A 21,606-nucleotide genomic window follows, 5' to 3' on the forward strand; every position below is an offset into this window, starting at 1 on the left:
CTGGAACACGATGTCTACGAAGCTTTAATGTTTCAGCAATTTAAAATAATGGGGACGTTGTAATCTTATCAGCGGTGGAACTGAATGAAATTTCGAATCTTTTTCGTTTTTTAATTTCATCTCTGTTTTATCTTTCTTTTCTTCTCTATGCTCTTCAGTTTTATAGAATCTTCAAATGACTGCATATGTTAAGTCTCAAGACTGACAATACACTGGCAAAAACATGTGGACATTGGGACAGGCAAAGTAACAAAACTGCTGAAGTTTGTTGAACACCTCATCAGGTATTTTGGTCAACTTGAAGTTGTATTGAACTACTTCCTTAAATAACTCACAAATGTCTGCCATTTCTTCTGACATATGCATTTTAACATTGTACAAGCATTAAGGTACATTCATCATTAGTATCACTGAACATTAATCATGCAATCCCTTCATCTAATTATTCAGACACTTGTTGAGAAAACTGTTTGGGGAAGTCATTTATGAAATAATTGTGTTCCCTCTGCACAAATGACACCACACACAACTGATTTCAATAAAGCAGTGACTCATGGAATTTTGCAGCTGCTCTATGTTGGCATTGAAAAAGGCCAACCACTGTTATTCCATGGTGTGAAGAGTCCTCTGATAAATTGAGGAATTTGGCATCAGTTATTATCCAGATCATCTGCCAATGCATCAATGGAGGGAGGTTCTGAAAACAATGAAATGCTGTAATCAGGACTTGCCAATGTGAGATAAATCGCGAGAGGCCATACACTCTCAGTTCTAGGAAGATCTATATATTATGAAACGGAAGACCAAGAAGGAATCCGAAGAAGTAAAGACCAAAGATGGAGTCATCAGGAGTAACCTGGATAGAACTCGGGTTTCAGCCGCTACTTCACAACTCAAACCCATCCAGGTGCAACCAAGTGAGCCTTACAGAAAATTGTATTTTGCAAGAATTCACTTCTTACTTATACACTGTTAGGATGGTGGGGGTGCTAAATTCTGAAAATAATATTGAGAAAAGGAAGAGAATAGAATATTGGGGGATGGGGTTGGAAGAAAAATGAAACTATGTTGAAAAGTAAAATAAAGTATGCTGAAAGCAAAATAGTATGTTGGTGTATGATAGGAATATAAGGGAGAGGGTAATGAGGTTGCCTGGGGAATGTGGGGAAAAATGGAGAAAACGGTTTTCTAAAATTCCACCATATCAGTACTGTATGCATAAAATATAGATAGCTCCTACGTCCTCTCTGTCGATGAGCCAGCAACATAATAGACTTCTATAGGTTTACATTAGTCAATTTGAATGTAGAAACATTCACAAAGATGGCAACATGTTCTCACTAACACAGAGATTAATGTTTGTCCTTAGGATGGAATCAAGAGGACGTTGATCAAGGTATGTTAAATGCCATAGGAAACTAGAAGAATCCCACATTTCAGGCACCATTTGCCAGAGCAAATGAGGGGTTATCACCAACAATATCGGCTTTTCCTTTCTTCCCACGGCAGTTCGGATACCTCAATCCATGTTCTCTTGATTTTATCCATCGTTCTACCAGTCTGCCGATGCAGATCACCACTAGTCTTAAAGAGCAAGACTAGTTATTTATTCTTGGTTGTCCTTCACCTTTAAGGTGGTCATCCTTAACATTTTCTGCAGTGTCGATATTACATTAGCTTTTGAAAGGAAACAACATGTACCTCAACTCCACTCCAGATGTCCTGCTTAATATAAATACTGCTTAATCTGAATACTCTACATTGTTAGGATCATTTCCAGTATGAAAAAAACCATCATCATCATCATCATCATCACCACCATCACCATCATCATCATCCTCTGTATGGGAGGAGAGGATGCGTCCAATTGAAATCTTCCAGTCTTCATATGTTTTGGTTCATAAATTGACTAAATACTTATGATGGATGGCAAGAAAGAGAGCTATTGCAGACTAAACTTCCTAGTTTGCCAATGTAAATCTTGGCTTGAAGACTTGGCAAACCAATGAAGCTCCTCTAATTAGCTCCAGTGGGAGATTAATTCCAGAACTTTTGAAACTTGTGTAAAAAGAACTTTGTCGAAAAAAAGAGAAAACCAGTGGTATATCTCTTATTAAAGTGTATCTTTAAATGTCCTTTTGTGAATGTAAATTAGTTTGATGAAAAATAAATTAGATGAGAAACTTAAAGTAGGAAGAATGACTGGATGGCAGTTATATGACTTCCACAGTCAGTGATCCAAGCATGACAAAATGCTCATCTTGGATTGGGGTCACAAACTGAATAATAGGCACAACATAAGCCATCAATTTCATCAAATGATAAATTACATGAAGCGATATTTGGTGTCTTTCCTCCAGGACAGTTGAGTATAGTGGTATCAAAGAGGATAATAGCTTTTGAAAGGTCATTATTCCTCATCTCAAAGAAGCTTAATCAGCTTCCATATTATGCCAAAGTTTATGGCCAAGATGGACATGTATAACCTATAATCATGTCTCCTTTCAAAATCGTCATGCACCAAATTTCCAAATGGATGCTGCCATTGTGGTCCTGATTCATCATATTATCATCAATATGCTTCGACAGCATTAAAATCTGAACCTAGCCAAACATGATCTGTCATTGCTCTTTGGATGTTCTGACCCATATCAGATGAACACTACTCAGATTAAATATCCAAATGAAAATCTCATTTGTGGTCCAATTGTTCAAGATTTCACCAAACAAGTTTTTCCATATTTTTATGACAGTTTTGAAATATAATATTTTTTTCCAGTTTATATGTAGTTCATTCAAAACAGTGTATATGGGACATATTTTATTATTCTTGGAAAATTGAGGCAAAGGGATACCTGTCTGTCAAATTCAGTTGTATTCAATGTCATCGAAATTCACAATGTAGTAGCAATAATACTAATTTTCTTATTTGTTACGAGAGAGAGAGAGAGAGAGAGAGAGAGAGAGAGAGAGAGAGAGAGAGAGAGAGAGAGAGAGAGAGAGAGAGAGAGAGAGCGAGAGAGAGCGCAAAAGCGTGCATGCGCGTTTCTTAAGTGTGGTGATGATGAAATAACTAAATATGTATAATTTTTACAAGTGTGGTTTAAATTTGCTTTTGTTAATAAACGACAAAGTAAGATGTGGATATTAATTCTTTTCAAAGGAATTTGTTTTTGTAGTTTTATGCTGTTGTTGCTTTCCAGTGTTCTTAGGCTCCTGGAGGATTTGTACATATTATCCCATTCAGGATAAAGACATTATTGGACATCATTGTACTTTTATTGAATTGCATGGACATTCATAGACATTCGACAAACACATGATATATGGAGATCTGAACTTGAGTACCCTTTATCAATGGCTAAATGTTGAGATGGGAACACTAACAAGCCAACCTATTACCTAATATCTATTGTTATAATATGAGTTTCCTTACAAGGAAGAAACTATCATTTCAGGAGGAGGTCATTAGGTCTGTCAAAGTCTGTGCATTGGTTGTTTGCTGCGCTCTGTCCTTTTAAATTCTGAGCATCAAGTAAGGAAGCAGCACCGTCCGACCTCAGACTCAGAGCAGATGCTCGAACCATTACACCACCAAATCTGGTGTATTGACAATGTTGGTATCCATTACCCATTATAATGTGTAATGCATATCCTCCTTTGATGCATGTGCTGAAAAGGAAGATATCAGCACGTGGAAATTGAAGAAGGGTGGAAAATCAAATGATTTATGAAATTTGTCGTCAGCATAAAAAGCAAGCCTGCTGAAATTTACAGATGATTGGCTGCACAATATGGTGAAAATTGCCCATCAAGGTGATATTCAAGCTTATTTATCAAGAAAAGTCCAGTCGAGTTTGAACCACCCACCTATGCAGTTTATTATATGACTAGCTGAAGTGCCTGGTGTTGCCTGGGGAAAGTCAATGAAATACCTTTTTAATTAAATTTGTGTTGTTGACAACAAATCATGACAACCTCAACATCCGATCTTCACAATATATATTACTCGATCGTTCCCGGGGAAAACCCAGGCAGTGTGTAAGCAACATACTCACTCAAGGCCTGAACACGGAGGATTGTATAATAAACCTGTGCAAAGCAATCTTTTTAATAACAGACACACGTGTAAACACAGTAATAATTAAATTTGTGTCAATGACAACAAATCACGACAACTTCAACATACGATCTTCACAATACATATTACTCAATCGCTCCCGGGGAAAAAAAATACATGCAGTGTATAAGCACAAGTCCTGATCGAGGCCTGAAGGCCAATTATCTGGTTTTATCTGGGGTCAGTTTTTTGTTTTTTTTTATCCAAACATAGCCCTCGACCTTCCTCTGGATGAAGGAGGAGGCCATGTAAAGTTTGGTCACACTGGTTCCTGCCAGGTCCAAATGCATAAACAAACAAACTTTCTTCTTTATATATTAGATTCAAAGTACTCACTCTCAATCTGGGTGGGTCGAGTTTGCACATCACTTGCTGTAAAAAGTATAGTCTGCGTTTTGCAGGAAAACTATAGATGTTTGTGTGGTGTGCACTTAAAATATTCTAGATGGTCTAAAGCAGTGGTTCTCAAACTTTTTTGCCCCATGCACCCTTTTTCCACATGCCAGAATGTTATTCCCCCCTTTCCAAGATTGTCTGACTCAAAAGGTGCATTCCAAATAATTTGCATATAATATTGAAAATCTTTTATTTTTCCTATATTAGTACATACACATTTACTTGGATTATTTTTATAGTGGAGTTTTACAAATTGAATAGCAATACAAAATGTTGATGGATTTTAAAACTTGAATAAAAGTAGTTTTTTTTATATTAATAACTAATTACTTAACAGACTAAAGTTACTGAAGCACACTTCAATAAACAAAACGTTCAATTGAATACCAAGGTATTGTAATTCATTTTATTCTGATGAAGATTACAGTCAATGCGAAACCTGTGATTGTTTTTTCTTCGCCACTTCTTGGATACGTGGAGGAGTGCTTGAAAGGGCACAACACAGGTCATTGAGTCTGCCAATCTGTGGTCCCAATTCCCCCCTGAAACCCTAAAATTCCCCCCAAGGGCTGAATTCCCCCTGGTTGAGAACCCCTGGTCAAAAGGGTACGTTATAATCGTAGTGAGTGTGTAAGGGGTCGAATCTCTCAAACATTGTAAAAAAAAAAAGGTCTAAAAAGGTCAAAGCGGTCTAAGCTCTAAATGGTCAAGGGTTCAAGCTGTCTCATCTGTCTGAAGCATGTAAGGGATCAAAATGGTGTAAAGGTCTATGGGGTCGAAAGGAACTTAAGGGTGTAAAGGTCTACAGGTTCTAGAGTTCTAAATAATATAAAATGTCCAAAGGGTGAAGCGATCTAAAGCTGTCTAAAATATCTTGAAGTTAAAAGGGGTCTTAAGGGGTCTGCAAGGGTCTTAGAGATCTTTTAGGTCTTTGTGATCTAAAGGGTCTGAGGTCTTAAAGGGTATTATGGGTCTTAAAGGTTTTTCAAGATCTTTGGGGTCTTAAGGGTCCTATGGGTCTTAAGGGTCTTGCAGTCTTTGGGGTCTAAAGGGTACTTGGAGTATTTGGGGTCTTAAGCATCTTCAGGGTAATTTGGGTCATAAAGGTTTTGAGGGTCTTAATGGACTTCAGGTAGTAAAGGGTCTTAGGGGTCTTAAGGGATTGTTTTTTTATGGCTTTAGATGTCTTTTAGGGTCTTAAGGGTGTTTGGGGATCTTGCGGGTCTTCGAGGGTCTTTGGGGTTTAAAGGGTCTTTGGGTTCTTTAAAGGCTGAGGTGGTGGATGAAAATACTGTAAGGGCAATCCACGGGTCTTACTTAGTGTGTGTGTGCCAATTGTCGTGGTTGGTGGCCCAGCTGTCAGGGTACTAGGAAAAAAAGAACAAAAAATCTTCAAAAATGGGAACTGGAAATTCATCAGATCCAGAAACGATGTATAATGTATATCATCTATTCACTTCACATAACATGTGAATATGTGAATACATTATATGTAAATACATGTCCATGCACATGTGAAATACAGCTTGCTTATAAATCCCAGATATCTGAAATGGCTGTGTTTGGAGCAAAGCCAAATTGTAACTTTGGGTATTGTCACGGAAGTTGCGATATTTTCCATCCTTACCTTGATAAAGCTGTTGTGATCAAGCAGGTATGGCAAATAGTGGAGGTAATTGGACTTTCCTGTTCGAGCAACAAAGTGTAAATCCATCGCCTTTCCCTGTTGATTCATTCGTGAATGTTTCGCAGAGCAGTACATGCATGGTGAGGTCATAGGACCACGATTATGCTATTGGACAATATTATCAGATACTTCATCCAATTAATTACGGATGCTGTTGTATATGTTTTCTGAGCATGCATTGCCCTCCAAAGTCTTCGGTGCTCAGCATCCTGTGCAAGTTTGTGTTGAAGTTCATCAGCCGTCTCATTCTCCCACCTCATTCTTTTTAGGTCATCTCTTCGAGCATGACCTAATAATATGGGTGTCGATGTCCTTCGATCCGTCCGTCCGTCCGTTCACAATGAAGTTGAAGCAGGAGATCTGGTCATTAGTGATCCTGATAGAGGTCGATGAGACGTACATGATGGTATGACCTTCAAGGTCACCGAAGGTCAAGGTCAAGGTCACGAGGCCTTTGAAGTTGCGAAAATGACGATTTTCAAATTCTATCTCCTCTGCCATTTCTCAAGCGATCTTGAATTTGATTGCAGCATAGGAATCTATGGGAAAATATCTAAATTTGGTCAGGCCATATTTTCGATATTCGCTTTCATTTTCATGTCACGTGACTTCAAATTTGGCAAAAAATGCGAAAATGACGATTTTCAAAATCTATATCCTCCTACATTTCTCAAGTGATCTTGAATTTGATTGTGGCATATGAATGTCTGGGACAATCTCTAAATTGTCGATATCGATGTCATCCTGCTTCACAAGGAGCTTTATACTTGCATCACTTTTGGATCAAAGAGAACCTCAGACTTGCAACTTTTCATTGTGACTATGTCTAAAGAATGAAACATTTTATTGTGACAACTGTCAAAAGAATACAGCTCAAATGGAAAAGTCCCTGAGAAAAAGTGGTATGGGCAGTGTATATGGGCATTATACTCTTCTGTCTGGCTAAAAACCCAAATTACTCTTTTCATTCACATGCAGTATACAAAAGGACATTTTTTTAAGATTGAAGATTTAAAATAAACATCTTTAAAGTGTACGTGTACGTAATTTGTAAAATAGGAATTAAAGAAGCTCAAATAAGCTAAGATCCTCGTCCTCTTAATGATGTCGTCATAAAAACGAATATGACGTCTTTGTGATGTATCAGGTTTGCGATAAATTATCTGTGATAATGCCCGGCTTGATTCCCGCAAACAAAATTCAAACAGCTTGCCGAGTTTCGGAGATAATGGTATAGGCGATTTCCATTAGCGGCAATATTATGACGTCAACTTTTTTTCGAGGAAGAATTTCCAAAATCGGAGATGGTTACTGCCTGCGCGTGGGCTTTCTGCATATACATGGCAAGTTTCACGAAGATCCGATGAAAACTCTGGGTTGTGAAACAAAAAATGTCAAAAAATAGGAATGACGTCATAAAAATTGCTATGACGTCATAGTGATGTATCATATGTGCGGTAATTCATCTCTGCTAATGCCCTGTTCGATTCCCGCAAACAGAATTCAAAAAACTTGCCTAGTTTTGGAGATAATTTTTTAGTCGATTTCCATTAGCGGAGATATTTTGACGTCATAACTTTTTTTCTCGGAGGAATTTTCAAAATCGGAGATGGTTACTGTCTGTGCAGGGTATCTTTACATATATATATGTATATATAAATATATATATAAAAAAAATATATATATATATATATATATATATATATATATATATATATATATATATATATATATATATATATATACATATGCCAAGTTTCAGGAAGTTTCGATGAAAACTGTAGGCTGTGAAACAAAAAAGTCCACAAGAATAAGATGAAGAACAACAACATGAGTTAGACTTAGAGATCCTCCACGAGGATCTAAAAATATCTCTCGGGAATTTTCCTTCAAATGTTTATTTATTTCACATAGTACAGTATCTGTGAATTACAAGTCCATGCACATGTGAAATAGTTTGTTTATAAATTCTGTTCTTGCAAACGATTCGGTCTTGAAAACTCGTGTGAAAATGAAAAAAAATTACATCCTCGTGGAGGATCTCACGTTGTTGTTCTTGTGGACTTTTTTGTTTCACAGCCTACAGTTTTCATCGAAACTTCCTGAAACTTGGCATATATATGTAAAAATACCCTGCGCAGACAGTAACCATCTCCGATTTTGGAAATTCTTCCTAGAAATAAAGTTATGACGTCAAAATATCTCCGCTAATGGAAATCGCCTAAAAAATTATCTCCGAAACTAGGCAAGCTTTTTGAATTCTATTTGCGGGAATCGAACAGGGCATTAGCAGAGATGAATTACTGCACATATGATACATCACTATGATGTTATATCAATTTTTATGACATCATTCCTATTTTTTGACATTTTTTGTTTCACAACCCAGAGTTTTCATCGGATCTTCGTGAAACTTGCCATGCATATGCAGAAAGCCCACGCGCAGGCAGTAACCATCTCCGATTTTAGAAATTCTTCCTAGAAATAAAGTTGACATCATAATATCGCCGCTAATGGAAATTGCCTATACCATTATCTCCAAAACTAGGCAAGCTGTTTGAATTTTGGTTGTGGGAATCAAGTCGGGCATTCGCACAGATAATTTATCGCAAACATGATACATCACAAAGACGTCATATTCGTTTTTATGACGTCATCATAAAGAGGGCAAGGATCTTAGCTCATTTGAGCTTGCTTTAATTAAAGACCACGATTTTCTTTCCTCTGCATTATGAAAACGTACCTTCTTTGGTGGTGTAAAATAGACCGCTGCTGAAATCGCTGACATGCATCACTTCATTTTCTTTGCATTTGTTGTAACCAAAATATACCTTTGTTTCTTCAAAAGGTAACTATGACAAAAAGGTCACTTAATGATAACTCACCCTCCCCACATTTCGCATAACCAGATACATTTAAAATGGCATGTGGAATGTATTTTTGTGTATAAATGCCAATGTTCATCCTATTTTATCACCTTTTACTGAAACCGAACCGTTAACCATCTTAACTACAAAAAATGAAATCAGAAGGTGAATTTGAGTTAAAATATAGCCGTGAGGGAGTCTGAATGGACTTCATATTACAGGCCTTAATTTCACTTAAAATGAACTTTTGTCTCGAAACGCTCATTCTCTTCCAGTTTTTTTGCATCAGAAACTTACACCATCTATCTTAACGAATACAAAAAATGAAATCAGATATCGAATTTGAGTTAAGACAAAGCCGTGAGAGCCTTACAAAAGAGGTGAAAAGGGAGCGAACAAAATAGTGGTGATTCAATTTTGAAGCCCCTTCTTGAATATAGGAAGCACTACCCTGAACTGAGAAGCCTCTCCCCAAAATGGACGGACAGACAGACAGAATGACAGCGCAGAATATATATATATATATATATATATATATATATATATATATATATATATATATATATATATATATATATATATATATATATATATATGATTAGATCTCGGCCATAAAATACCTGGTTTTACCATACAGCTCAGTTATTATTATGTTAACACTACAACTCATTGAAAATGGGAATTATAAATGATGCATAAATTATTGCCAAATATAGTATACTGTAATCATAATTTCAAGAAAGAGAAACAAATGTTTTCCTTCTTTGTAAGGTAGTTATTTTTTCTGTGAGAAAGAACATTTTTTAAACGATGTCTTGAAAAAATTATGCAATAATAATATTGGGTGTTTTTCATGAAAAACCATTTGAACATTATCTACCATATAAAACACTGTGTGTTTGTGTATTTGTTTGTGTGATGTCTGTCCCTCTTCAAAAGGATGATTTAAGATGGGTTTTAAAGGCCAATCTTTTAAGCATGACTGTGTCTTCATGACAGTCTATTTTTTCAGGATAAAAAAAAACAAAAAACATTAAACACGAAAGAGTAATTATGTCTTTTCATTTGGAAATTAGACGGTGACTTGCAGCCAGGCTTCAATGGTGGTGTACAGAACCTTAAAATATATATATATATATATATATATATATATATATATATATATATATGTATATATATATATATATATATATATATATATATATATATATATATATATATATATATATATACACACACACACAAACAATGTGCAGGGAGGTGAAATTCACTGCATGTGATGTGTAATGCACGCAGAGTAAAACGAGTGTTAATTTACATACATGTGATGTCTAATAAATAATGAAGATTAAGCACACCTGACGCTAGGCTGAGGCTTCAGGCTTTGGTATGGTCATGATGCTATACCCTCGAAATGAAAGGTCCTGGAAGATAAAGAGAATAGGCTAACATTTGTATATGTAGTGTATTAAAATAATGCTTTTTTTGCCACAAAAATATCATATCTTCCAGTCTGAATATTTCGAATGAAATAATTCAAATTTTTGATGGGCTTTTATTTAGAGACTCAAGTAAATCATTGTTGCTGTTCGACTTCATCTTCCTAATTAATGTTAATGATGAGCATCACTGCAAAGCATAAATATCTCCAGTTGTAAAAGCTTTGGTATTATCTTCCTATGTGAGTCCTATCATACAATATGACATCATCAGGCTGTGTATGTTCTTACTTTTGCATATTTTTTTTTCAGATTTGTTAATGTTTCATCCTTAAGTGTGTATTTTTGTCTTTGCTTGTCTGTTGTGTTTTTTTCTTCCTTTAAAAAACAAAAACCCTTCCATCTGCTTGCTTTTTTTCATGTGTGTGGAAGGTTTACTCTTCACTGGGACCTCTTCCCTCCCCACTCATTTACTCCATCTGGTTCCTCGTCTGCTCTCTTCTGGGTGCTTTGAAATCTGTGGCTCCCTTTTCCCGCACTTTACTTTCCTTTTGATTCTTGTTCTCAAAGAACATGATTTGCGTTCTTTGGAAGTGCTGAGTTTGGGATGTAACACAGGCAAGATGGCCCAAAATGCTTTTACCTTATTCATCTTGTGAATCCCGAGAGTAAGATCAAAGCCATTACTTTTTTTTAATGACAACAGTAACATCTGTCGAAGAGCATGCTAACAGAATGTAAAGACAAAACAACCAAAACAAATTCATACAAATGTCGGAGAGAGTGTGATACATGCACTTGCATGTTTTCTTCACTCAAATCTCTGAATGACAAATAATAGCATTGTGTGAAAGCTATTCTTTTTTGATGCAGTGTCCAAAAAGGATTGTACAAAGACATGACCACAAAATCTTACTTACATCATTAATTGGTTTCAGCGGAAAATTTTTCAACTAGAACAGCACTCGACAGAGCACATACCTCTGTCTGGCTGAACAATTTACGTTTTGTATCCCACAAATAGGCTGGATCTGGATCCGGACCTGAACCAAAATCTAATCAGCTTGTTCTTGTCACCTAACCAACTCATCCACCTCGCTTTCTCATAATTAATCCACATCTTTTTAAGATATCGTGCTATATATCGCTTTTGGATCAATCTCTCAATGGTGAAGAATAACTTTAAAAAAATTTTAAATCCTCGGATCCAGATCCGTATTTGAATCTTCACCAAAATCGAACCAATTCTTCCTCGTCACACACCCAACCTGTCCACCAAATTTAGTCCGAATCCGTCCATAACGTTTTGAGCTATCCTCTTCACAGATAAACAGACAGACAGGGATGAAAGCATAACCTCCGTCCACCTTTGGTGGTGGAGGTAATAATGACATCAGTGAAAATTAGTGCTTCAAAAATCTATGCCAAGCTTTTGTTTTAAAATGAGACTGTAGCTTAACATTTGTTGTTATTTTATTTGTACATACATGTAGCTGAGAGGGGAAAAATAGAGACAAAACACTCAAAGCATTTAAAAACTTGACAAATGACCAAACACAAGAAGAGCCTGCAGCTTGGCGGGCAGCCTCATCAACCGAATGCCCAAGCTCTGTCCCAGCGTGCCCGATTACTCGACGTGTGTCGTGCTGTCGGCTGTGTGCCGGCCCCTCCGTGCCTTTAATTGGACCTGTTGTCTTTGATGAATTAAGTCCACCAGGATGCTCTGTGGTGTGACGGCTTAACCCCCTACTGCCTGGCAATAGAGTGGGGGGGGGGGGAATAAAGCAGCTTCTGTGTGCGCTGGTCTGAAACCCACTTGGCCAGTACGTTGGACTTGTCTGAGGCGCCAGGAACTGCGAGCTTTGCCTAGTAGACAGATGGTTATGGAAGTTATTTGGTTGGTCATTTGGTTGGTTGAAGTGTCCCTTTCATATATTTTTCTTCCTCATGCACAAACTACAAAAGTGATATGGCATTTGTTTTTGTCTGTAAGAAAATGGGATGTGGTAATACTGTATTATACCTCCAACAATACCATGCAGCTGTCATCGCAAGAAGTGTGCAGATTTAAACAGGCAAACAATTTTAGCTGTTCAGAGAGAGAGAGAGAGAGAGAGAGAGAGAGAGAGAGAGAGAGAGAGAGAGAGAGAGAGAGAGAGAGAGAGAGAGAGAGAGGAGTCCCATTAAAATGGATATAAAATTGAAATGCTGTGGGGCTGGGTAAATGTCGATTGTGTTGCGTCTTTCAACTTGTTTTCTACACTGCCAGGTATATGGGTGGAGGGTGTTTAGCTTGGAACAGAGTAATGGTTCATCGTGCCACCCAAACACCCATTGGGAGAGGCCTCTTTGGCAGAAGTGTGGAAACTTGCCGTATGTTCTTTAAAAACAAACTGGCTGAATGAGGAGCAGCATGAAGCAAGCCTGCACAATGCATGATTATTATGTTGGCAGGCCGATAATGTTACCATTTTTTTGCTTTCTAATCGGCCGACGTAGCCATTGCAATCCCTCCCCATCATGTCTGTCCCACAGGTTGGAAGCTGAATCCAGTGGTTGGGGCTGTTTATGGGCCAGAATTGTATGCAGGTAAGTCACAAATATTTGTTTTCAGGAAACGTCACGAAACAAAATTATAATGTTTTATTCTCAGATACATTTCCAACAAACATCGGAGAATAACCCTGCATCAACTTTCGTACAGTACTGTGAGATTTTGACTTCAAATTGGAATACATCGAAATTGAGTGGCCTGTCGTCATACACACGGGCAAGTCACTCTATTCCGAGCAATCCAACCTCACTTCTCACACTGGGATTGAAGGCAGTTGCTGGTTTTGCTTGAACTAACTGGTAAAAATATGCCTGGTGTTGGCTTAATGGTTAGGGTGGTAGGCTTTGGATCCTAGGGTCCTGAGTTCAAATCCTGCTCAGCTGTTGAATTAATACCAGGTGGGGTTAACTCGGCCTGTCATCCGAGGTCGGCAAAATGAGCGCCAGCATGCTGTTATACTGTGTCGGAGTGGCGACCTGTCCAGGATTTTGCCCAATAGCCAAGGAGACTGCTTAAGCAGCACCAAACGCTCTGCACACCCTGTGTGGTCCCAATCTCCGAACTGGTAAATGTTTAAGGTCGACAATTGTGTTGAAAACCTTGTGCCATTTTGCATCGGTTCAAGTGCTAAATTATAGATCGTTTCCTCTTGGATTCTATGGTGTTGTTATTCTTAATTCATTGCTGCATTGCGCAGTCCATATTGTTGCTACTTCATAAATTACACTTAAATGGTCAACCCCGGGTGATGGGGTTGGAAGGAGGAAGGGGAGAACTATTGTCATCGTTGTTTTCAGGAGAAAAGAACATGCATATGTTGTGCTTTTGTTATTTGGACATTGTTTGCAGCAGTTCAACTCTTAATTAACCTCATATTCATCATGAATATCTATCCAAATAAATGTTCTTGAAATAACAGCGGGTGGTCAATAATTATTCATGCATGATATGGGATGGGGACAGGTGTATGGGATGGTGAACACAGCTGTCAGAGTGATTCGGACAAAGCGCACTGTTTGTTCTGGCCCAAGAACATCTGTAAATTTCATTTTCTGAAAAGGTCGGCTCGTTGTGGCGCCCAACTGAAATTTCACTCGTGTCGATCTTGCCTCGCTGGGTTACAGGAGGGTGTGATTGGGGTTACTCGGGTTGTTGTCGGAGTGTAGTTCACGTGTTGAGGGAATTGGCTAGTGCTTTTCAGGTGATTCTCATCATCACAGGAAAACAGTCCGAACTGCAATCACACCTGTCCATTTTCATTGCTCCCTGCTGCTATCTTCAACATGTACTGCTCTCCCCATACCCACTTTGTTCTTCCACAGTTGCCAGCTTTCCATACCCTACGGTGGGGGCTGTGGCTGCTTACCGTGGTGCTCACCTCAGGGGCCGAGGCAGAGCTGTGTATAATGCCCTACGCCCTGCGCCACCACCCCCGGCTATTCCAACATACGGAGGGTGAGCCTTGCCAGTTCAATCTACTGTTCTCTCGCAAAACTTACTGTAAACGAGATTCTGCATTACCTTTGTTGTCACTCATATATTTACCTAAAAGCACACCATTAAGACCTTGCTTTTCCAGTTTTTTCTTTAGTCTTATTCATACACCTTCACTGACTACTCTTTTTTGGAGGTTGAAAACCTTGTGCCATTATCTTTGGGGGGGGGGCGAGGGGTCATCATCCTTGGGGGGGGGGTGGGTATCTGGATTCACTTAATCCCAAAAGTCACCTACTTGAGTTTGCATTTGTATCTGCACTCCAGCTTTCACTGCTTCTTCTATTATTTTTTAAAAATCATTGTTTCACGATTTCTTGATTAATAACCTTTTGGTTGTTTTGAGCTCGCTCATTCATATGATTGCTGAGTCCAAATGTGCCTTCAATACTCCGGCTGTCATCACATTGTCTTTTTGTCCTTAGTCTACTCCCTCTTCCATGAGTCTAGATTTTTTAAACAACAAACAACCTAAGGGAGAACATACTAACAAAGTGTCCCATCTCTGCTCTAACTTGTCTGTGACAGTCATTATTCTGTGGTTTAGGCCAAACCACCAAGACAATACGAAGAACGTGATGCACACATTCTGAACGGAATGACTACTACCATTCTGGCTAAGCTGTATGAATTTCACAATTGTGTTTCCATTTGAGTATGGTACTGAGTGCTTATTGAATGCTGCTCATAATGCCAGTGTGGTTTGTGTGTGTCATATTTGCAGTGTTGTATACCAGGAAGGATTTTATGGTGCAGATATCTATGTGAGTATGAAATGTCATGCTCCACACACCTGGGCAGCTTTTCCCTCCTGCATTTACCTCTGCAGTTAGCTCGCTTGCCAGGTGCCTTCGGCCAAGGTGTGGCTTATACTAGTCAAGTAGTTTCTGTTAAAGATGCTTTGGCAAGCACTGCCTGACAGCATGCCCTGATAAGACTGATTGTTATATTATTATTAATAAGATTTTATTGCACAAAGTAGCATGAAAATTTTTTTATGCCATGCCCAAGGAGAGGATCAGAGCCTTCCCTCTTCAGGATTCCTGGAGTTGTGGGTGCCTTTTTATTCTTGAATATGAACTTCTCCCAAACATAAGTTCTTCTTCGTCGTACTGTTGCAGAATTATTCCATTTACCCTCATAGGCAATACCTCCTTTTCTTGTTTGGGCAAAATTGTTAATTCTTTTTATTTCGTCCATTCACCAATTTGAACCTTTGTGTGAAAAACAAAAAAAAAACATTGGCTACTTCCAAAAACATTGGCTCCAGAAAGTTGGCAACTTTCTTCAAAGCTTGACTCACCCTGCACTCACTCGTACCTCTCAGGATACCTCATCAATCAAAATACAACCGATCCCTAACCCTTTTCTTTTCCCCCATATCAAAGACATGATGCTTGGAACCTCTAAACACTGACAGAATAATCAAAAGGCTCACATTTATAATAACAGGCAAAGGTGTCCCCAATAAATTTAGTCTCTTGAGGCGGAGCGTTTGAAAGGCGTGTATGGAGGGAAGGTTTCCCCAGGGTGTGGTTCCAATTTCCGGTCACATCTTACATTCTCGCTACCTTTCTTTTGTCCCTTTAGAGTAGTGTATGCTGAGCCGATGTATGGCAGTAGACTGGTGCAGGTACGGGATATGAGCTAAAGGACACCACATCCGCTTGTTGGTGTCAGGGAGTGGTGCAATACTAACAAAGTGGTCAAGTACAAATGGGTGATGTGGGCTGTCACAACTATACGAGTGTGCTAGGACTCAAACTCGAGTGCTGGCTTCACTGGGTGCATCATTTGAGACATTAGGACGAGCGGCTGCTCGTTGCTTAGGGTGGGACCAGTTTGACCGTACCTTGGAGGACGGAGGATGCTGATGCTTAGTTTGCGAATGTAAATGAATGACATTCCAAAGCAATAAATCATCAAAGGAGGCCGAGGGAGTTGTTGAGTATGCAAATATTATTAGGGCCACATTAAACAACAGCTGATCTTTGCAGAGAAAATAACACAGTGAGTCTGCACTGCTCTTCCGTTCATGCAGGCAGCAAAAGCACCTGTCAAAAATTATATTATTGTCTAATTAACTTTAAAAGAGATAACAGTGATAGAAATGAAGTTTATCTGCTGAAATTGCAAAGGCACCACTTTGCTTTTGGACAAAAAGAATGGCACTGCAGTTTGTATCTCGATGGCTTTAATCCTGGCACCCTTTCGGATCGGTGCCAAGTCAACACTCTAATCCTTCCAGTGAAGAGTGCCAAAACGCAGAGATAGAGAGTAAATCTTGGCTTCCATCAGCATCATATGCTGCATCATGAAGCACCATTTGAAGCAACAACCAATATGAGGTTAGCAGCTTGGTTTGGCAGGGAGAGATACAATGGCTGTGTTTCTTAAGGCTTTAGTGGGTGGGTTGGGTTAACCTGTGCTTGATTGCAGTGCAGCTTATCACTGGCACAGCATGTCTTACACTGGGAATCAGAAAAACCACTACTATTGGCATGATGCTTTTCACCTTATGCACTCGCTTCCATTAATGCAATGATCCTTTATGTCTTAAATCATCTGATTGCATTGGCATACCTTCATTCTTTCCATATGGCTTCTTCACCTGCAGGGTGGCTACACGGCATACCGTTATGCCCAGCCTGCCGCGGCCGCTGCAGCTGCCGCTGCCTACAGCGATGGGTGAGTGCTTGTGAGACGTCGACCTTCATTCTCAACCCCTTGCCGTCAAGAATCTGACAAACTTGCATAGGAGGAAACAAAGATAGAAGATTAGAGATATAGCAATGAAAAAGATTACCCTTTTTAAAGATAAAGGATAGACATAGTTGAATCAAGTTGTATATACGTAGAGAGGACAGAAAATGGGTTGAGGGGCTGCAGAGCTGTGGTGTGCACGGGATGCTGGGTTGCTTGTGAGGCTGCATGGTCCTCAGCACGCGCCGCGCAGGCGACCTGAGAATGGGCGCCCTTTGCACGAGGCTTCATGCGAGGCCCTGAGTGAACTGTACAAGCCTCCTGTGTTTCCGCTGGGGATGTTTCCGTTGACCGGGAGTCAATTGATTTGTTTGTCTTGGGCCGCGGCCAGCCTGCCGTGGCATGAGATTGAATGGCGTGGTGTTCGGCCTGCTTGCTTTCGTTTGCCTTTCCATCCTCCCTCGTCACGCCCCTGTACCTGTGTCCTCCACCCCTTCCTCAACCACCCTCCTCCATTTCCCCCCACCCCATCCCCAACCCCTATCCCCGCTCCTCCATGTGCCCCAGCTATGGAAGAGTATATGCCGCGGCTGCAGCCGACCCTTACCACGCGATAGGGCCCGCTGCCACGTACGGCGTGAGCACCATGGTTGGTCTAAAGCCTGCGCGCGCGCTCGCGTTGCTTTGCTGCTTTGCTCCGTCCTCGGGATTGCACTTGCTGCCCGCACATCTGTGTTGCATGTTTGCCGTACAACACGATGCTTAAGCTTTGCAAGATGAAGCACTTATGGGACCTTTTATCCACAAGTTTTACTCTCTTGCTGCTTTGAAAGATTCATAATGTCTGAATTTTCCACCTCCAGGTGGTTGAGCCTCAGCCACAACCAGCCGCTGACGAGCTGCTTCTTTCGCGGATTGTTTGTCTTTCAGGCCAGTTTATATCGCGGTGGATACAACCGGTTCACGCCTTACTGAGTGCAAAAGGCATTACCTTCCCACAACTGCCACTACCAACGACCTGAGTATTTTGCATCATGCAGTTACATGATACCTGTAAATCTTTTTACAAATACGTCTTTATTTGATACCTCAGGAGACCCACTGAAAAAATAATTGTGATGTTTTGCTTCGTTTCCTGGTCTGGAGAGAGGGTGGTTTGGGGAGGGAGGGGTTTCATTTTTTCCAAAGAGTGCTAGTCACATCCGAATTTCTTGTGGTTCTTCATACTTTTTAACCTACAGTGTTTCCCTGTTTATGTTCTTTGCTCCGTGACACTATGTATAGCTATGATTACCCCATCCACGTCGCAGCATACCTTTGCGATCTGCCAAGAGTCGTGCAGTGTACCGTAGTATTTTCTATAGTGTACTATAGTGTGTTTGCAAAACACTAGTATGCTGCGGTAGATGCCAAGCTTTGTTTGTGTGCAAACAGGATTGTGGAGCATAGCTATTAAATCTGCAGAGGTATACATCAGCATTAGGTATGAGTCAACTCTCTCCACTGCTCAAAACTTCTCCCAAACTTCTTCCAAAGGGGCTGAAGCTGCCTTTTTGTCCCCATAAACACTAAGTTTTCTTTTTCGTTTTTTTCTTTCTTTCTTTTACACCAAAATATTGATGTTGTATATACTGTGCAGACTGTTTTATATGTGTCGAGTGCAGTTCACAATACGCGGTGTTGTAGTTTTCCAAAGTAGCGCTGTGACTGACGTTGAGGAGATTGATGCTTCTTAGTCTGCTTTGTAAAAGTCCTCGAGTATGAATTGCATAAATTATTTTTTTTATATCATGGGATGAAAGGAAAGAGCCAGACACATAATCATGACTTCTTTTTCTTTGTTTTTTTTTTTTTTTTTTTTTTTGCTGTGGAACTTTTATTGCTGTTAATAAAGTGATCAAGAGGGGGGGGGAAAATAAATAAATAAATAAATAAAAGAGTTCAATGGTAACTTAGTGCTGTAGTTCTGTAGATTACATATACGATTCTGTATCTTTTTATTGTATTATCCATGCTAAAAAATGTATGCAAGATTTTACACTCTGGTATTTTAAAAGTCGTTAACCATCGTATTTTCAAAGGTTCGAATGTGATGAGGGTGTTTCTGGCACCAGTGTGTGTGTGTGTGTGTGTGTGTGTGTGTGTGTGTGTGTGTGTGTGTGTGTGTGTGTGTGTGTGTGTGTGTGTGTGTGTGTGTGTGTGTGTGTGTGTGTACCTGTGGGAGTTCAAAATGTTGTTGTCAATGCTGTGCCATCGTTAACCTGATGAATGTGTGGCCAATGCCCAGGGGAGTTGATGCATTTGCTTTCTTTCCTCTGTTTTATATAACTCATTGTCCCCACGCCTTGAGCTCTTTCACATAAGGAGATCGCCACAGACTCAGAGGTCTGTACAAATCACTGCAGTCTGCAAACAATAATTTCTATTTCATTTTTATTTAAGTAATATGTTAACTTGATTCCTCTTTTACTATATATGCTTCGGATTTTATGTGCCATATAATCTGTTCCATAGTTTACACTTTTCACCAACTCACAAGAATTGTGGTCAAGCTAAAGAAAAAACGACAAAAACCTATACATAGTGATCTGCTTTACTTTTCAGTTGTTCTATATGCATGTATTATGGTCAATTAACCAGTTAATTATCAATAAAGTTATTTCTCTGGGTCCGACATCAATGTATGACACTGGCTTGATTAATGCTCCACCATGCACCATAGAGAGTAAACTCTGCTACACAACAGCAGCTCTACTGCCATGAACTGTCCTTTGAGAAGTACTACTTTTGAGGAACATATATATATATATATCTATATATATATATATATATATATATATATATATATATATATATATATATATATATATATATATTACATTGGAGTTGGATTTGCCTCCATATTGAGCAAGAAACAGCCACTGAATTTGGATTATATGAAGGCTTACTCTTCCAACCAACTTTAATACTTCTCCACTGCGGGTTTCCTTCCGGCCTTGGATCACGTATGCCATCCAGAGCGCGCTGGTCTTGCAGTCCTCAATGACACCTCAAGCAGTGCGACTGGTTTTCTTTATTTGGAGGAATAGGGCATTTTGGTCTTTCGGAGTAGTTGTCTGCATGAATATAATTTCAAGGTTGAATGCCTCGTTTCTGTTTACTCACATGGTAGAACGCATCAACAAATCTGCCAACCCACACCATTGTCTGTTTCCAGTGACAGTTTTGATTGCACACTCCCTCAAATCTACGAGAAAGTGCAGTCGGTCTCCTTTCTGCATGGTTTTGGCCTCATTGTGGGCATGTCTCCGTGCCTCGTCAATGGGAACACCAGCTGCTGCTGTTAGAGCACAGAGAACGAAAGTTGTCATGGCGAAATGATGTTGTATGATATATATTTATTCTTGTTTCAAATTATTTACAAGGTACAATTTTCATACCACGGAGTCACTTCGTGGGAAAAGGTGAAACCTCATTTGCTCAGAATGCTGGGATGTGTTGCCGACAGCCCGAGGCATTCTCAAGATTTGCGTTTGTTGTGATAATATGAACAAAGGACAAGATAGTTGGAAGTGCAAGGGCGTTGGCTGCTTGCTTCTCATTGCAGCGTTTTCCCACATCCAAATTGCCCATGCCTGTGATTCACAGCTGGTGACTCCATCTTTCAACATTGATACCGAAACACACCATCCCTCACGTTCTGCAATATTTTAGGCACAACAATCGCGTTCCATGCCGTTGAAATTAGGTCTAATGCAAGAAAGAATTAACATAGATTCCCTCTCCATTATTATAGAAGCATGCCCAAGAGGCCCCAACCCTTTTAATTAAAGAGTGCTGTGCGTCGAGCTCCCCGCTGCCCGCTGTGAGCAATAACAGCAAGGGCTGTTGCGTTCGAAGCGCGCATGGCACGGTGGGATGGTGAGGTTGCCTGCGGCGGCCAGGCGCCGATGCCGTAGATTAGTGGTGCGATTTCGCGCCTTTCTCTGCATGGGGCTGCAATGTAACAGAGGCCGTGTGAAAAGGATTCCCGAAAGTTAGTGCTTCCCTCCGCTCTCCACCTCCAGATCCGTCTCTTCATGGTGCTGACTCAAAGACTTTGACTTTTCGCCGCACGGATTCGCAACAACACCTCATAACAGCGTCGTGAATTCCCCAGCCGGCGCTCTTGCAGGTTAATGATGCGAAAGTGTTTGTGGTTCGAATTCCGAATGTGTTGAGCTTCCATCGCTCCAGTTGCTCCATAATGATCAGATGCAAAAAAAAAACACACACATATATATATATATATATATATATATATATATATATATATATATATATATATATATATATATATATATATT

At 39.6% G+C, this 21,606-nt stretch overlaps 1 protein-coding gene across 13 annotated transcripts in view; it reads left to right on the forward strand.

Annotated features, from left to right (window-relative positions):
* Positions 1-19,934, forward strand: part of LOC147034570 (RNA binding protein fox-1 homolog 3-like) — a 725,225-nt gene extending 705,291 nt beyond the window's left edge. For 8 of the 13 annotated variants that reach the window (XM_085885482.1, XM_085885436.1, XM_085885464.1 and 5 more), the window contains 6 exons: positions 13,009-13,098; positions 14,386-14,518; positions 15,282-15,321; positions 17,175-17,245; positions 17,828-17,909; positions 18,191-19,934. In XM_085885482.1, coding sequence (XP_085741608.1) covers positions 13,009-13,098; positions 14,386-14,518; positions 15,282-15,321; positions 17,175-17,245; positions 17,828-17,909; positions 18,191-18,235 — 461 coding nt within the window. In that variant the 3' untranslated portion in view covers positions 18,236-19,934. Of the gene's footprint in view, positions 1-1,369; positions 1,397-13,008; positions 13,099-14,385; positions 14,519-15,281; positions 15,322-17,174; positions 17,246-17,827; positions 17,910-18,190 lie in introns of all 13 variants that reach the window. The other 5 variants (XM_085885490.1, XM_085885455.1, XM_085885500.1 and 2 more) reach the window with 3 other exon arrangements.
* Positions 19,935-21,606: the final 1,672 nt, after the last annotated feature.

Source organism: Eptatretus burgeri, chromosome 1, assembly GCF_056783735.1.
Source record: "Eptatretus burgeri isolate ZD-2024b chromosome 1, Ebu_testis_v1, whole genome shotgun sequence".
In the NCBI taxonomy this organism is placed as follows: domain Eukaryota; kingdom Metazoa; phylum Chordata; class Myxini; order Myxiniformes; family Myxinidae; genus Eptatretus; species Eptatretus burgeri.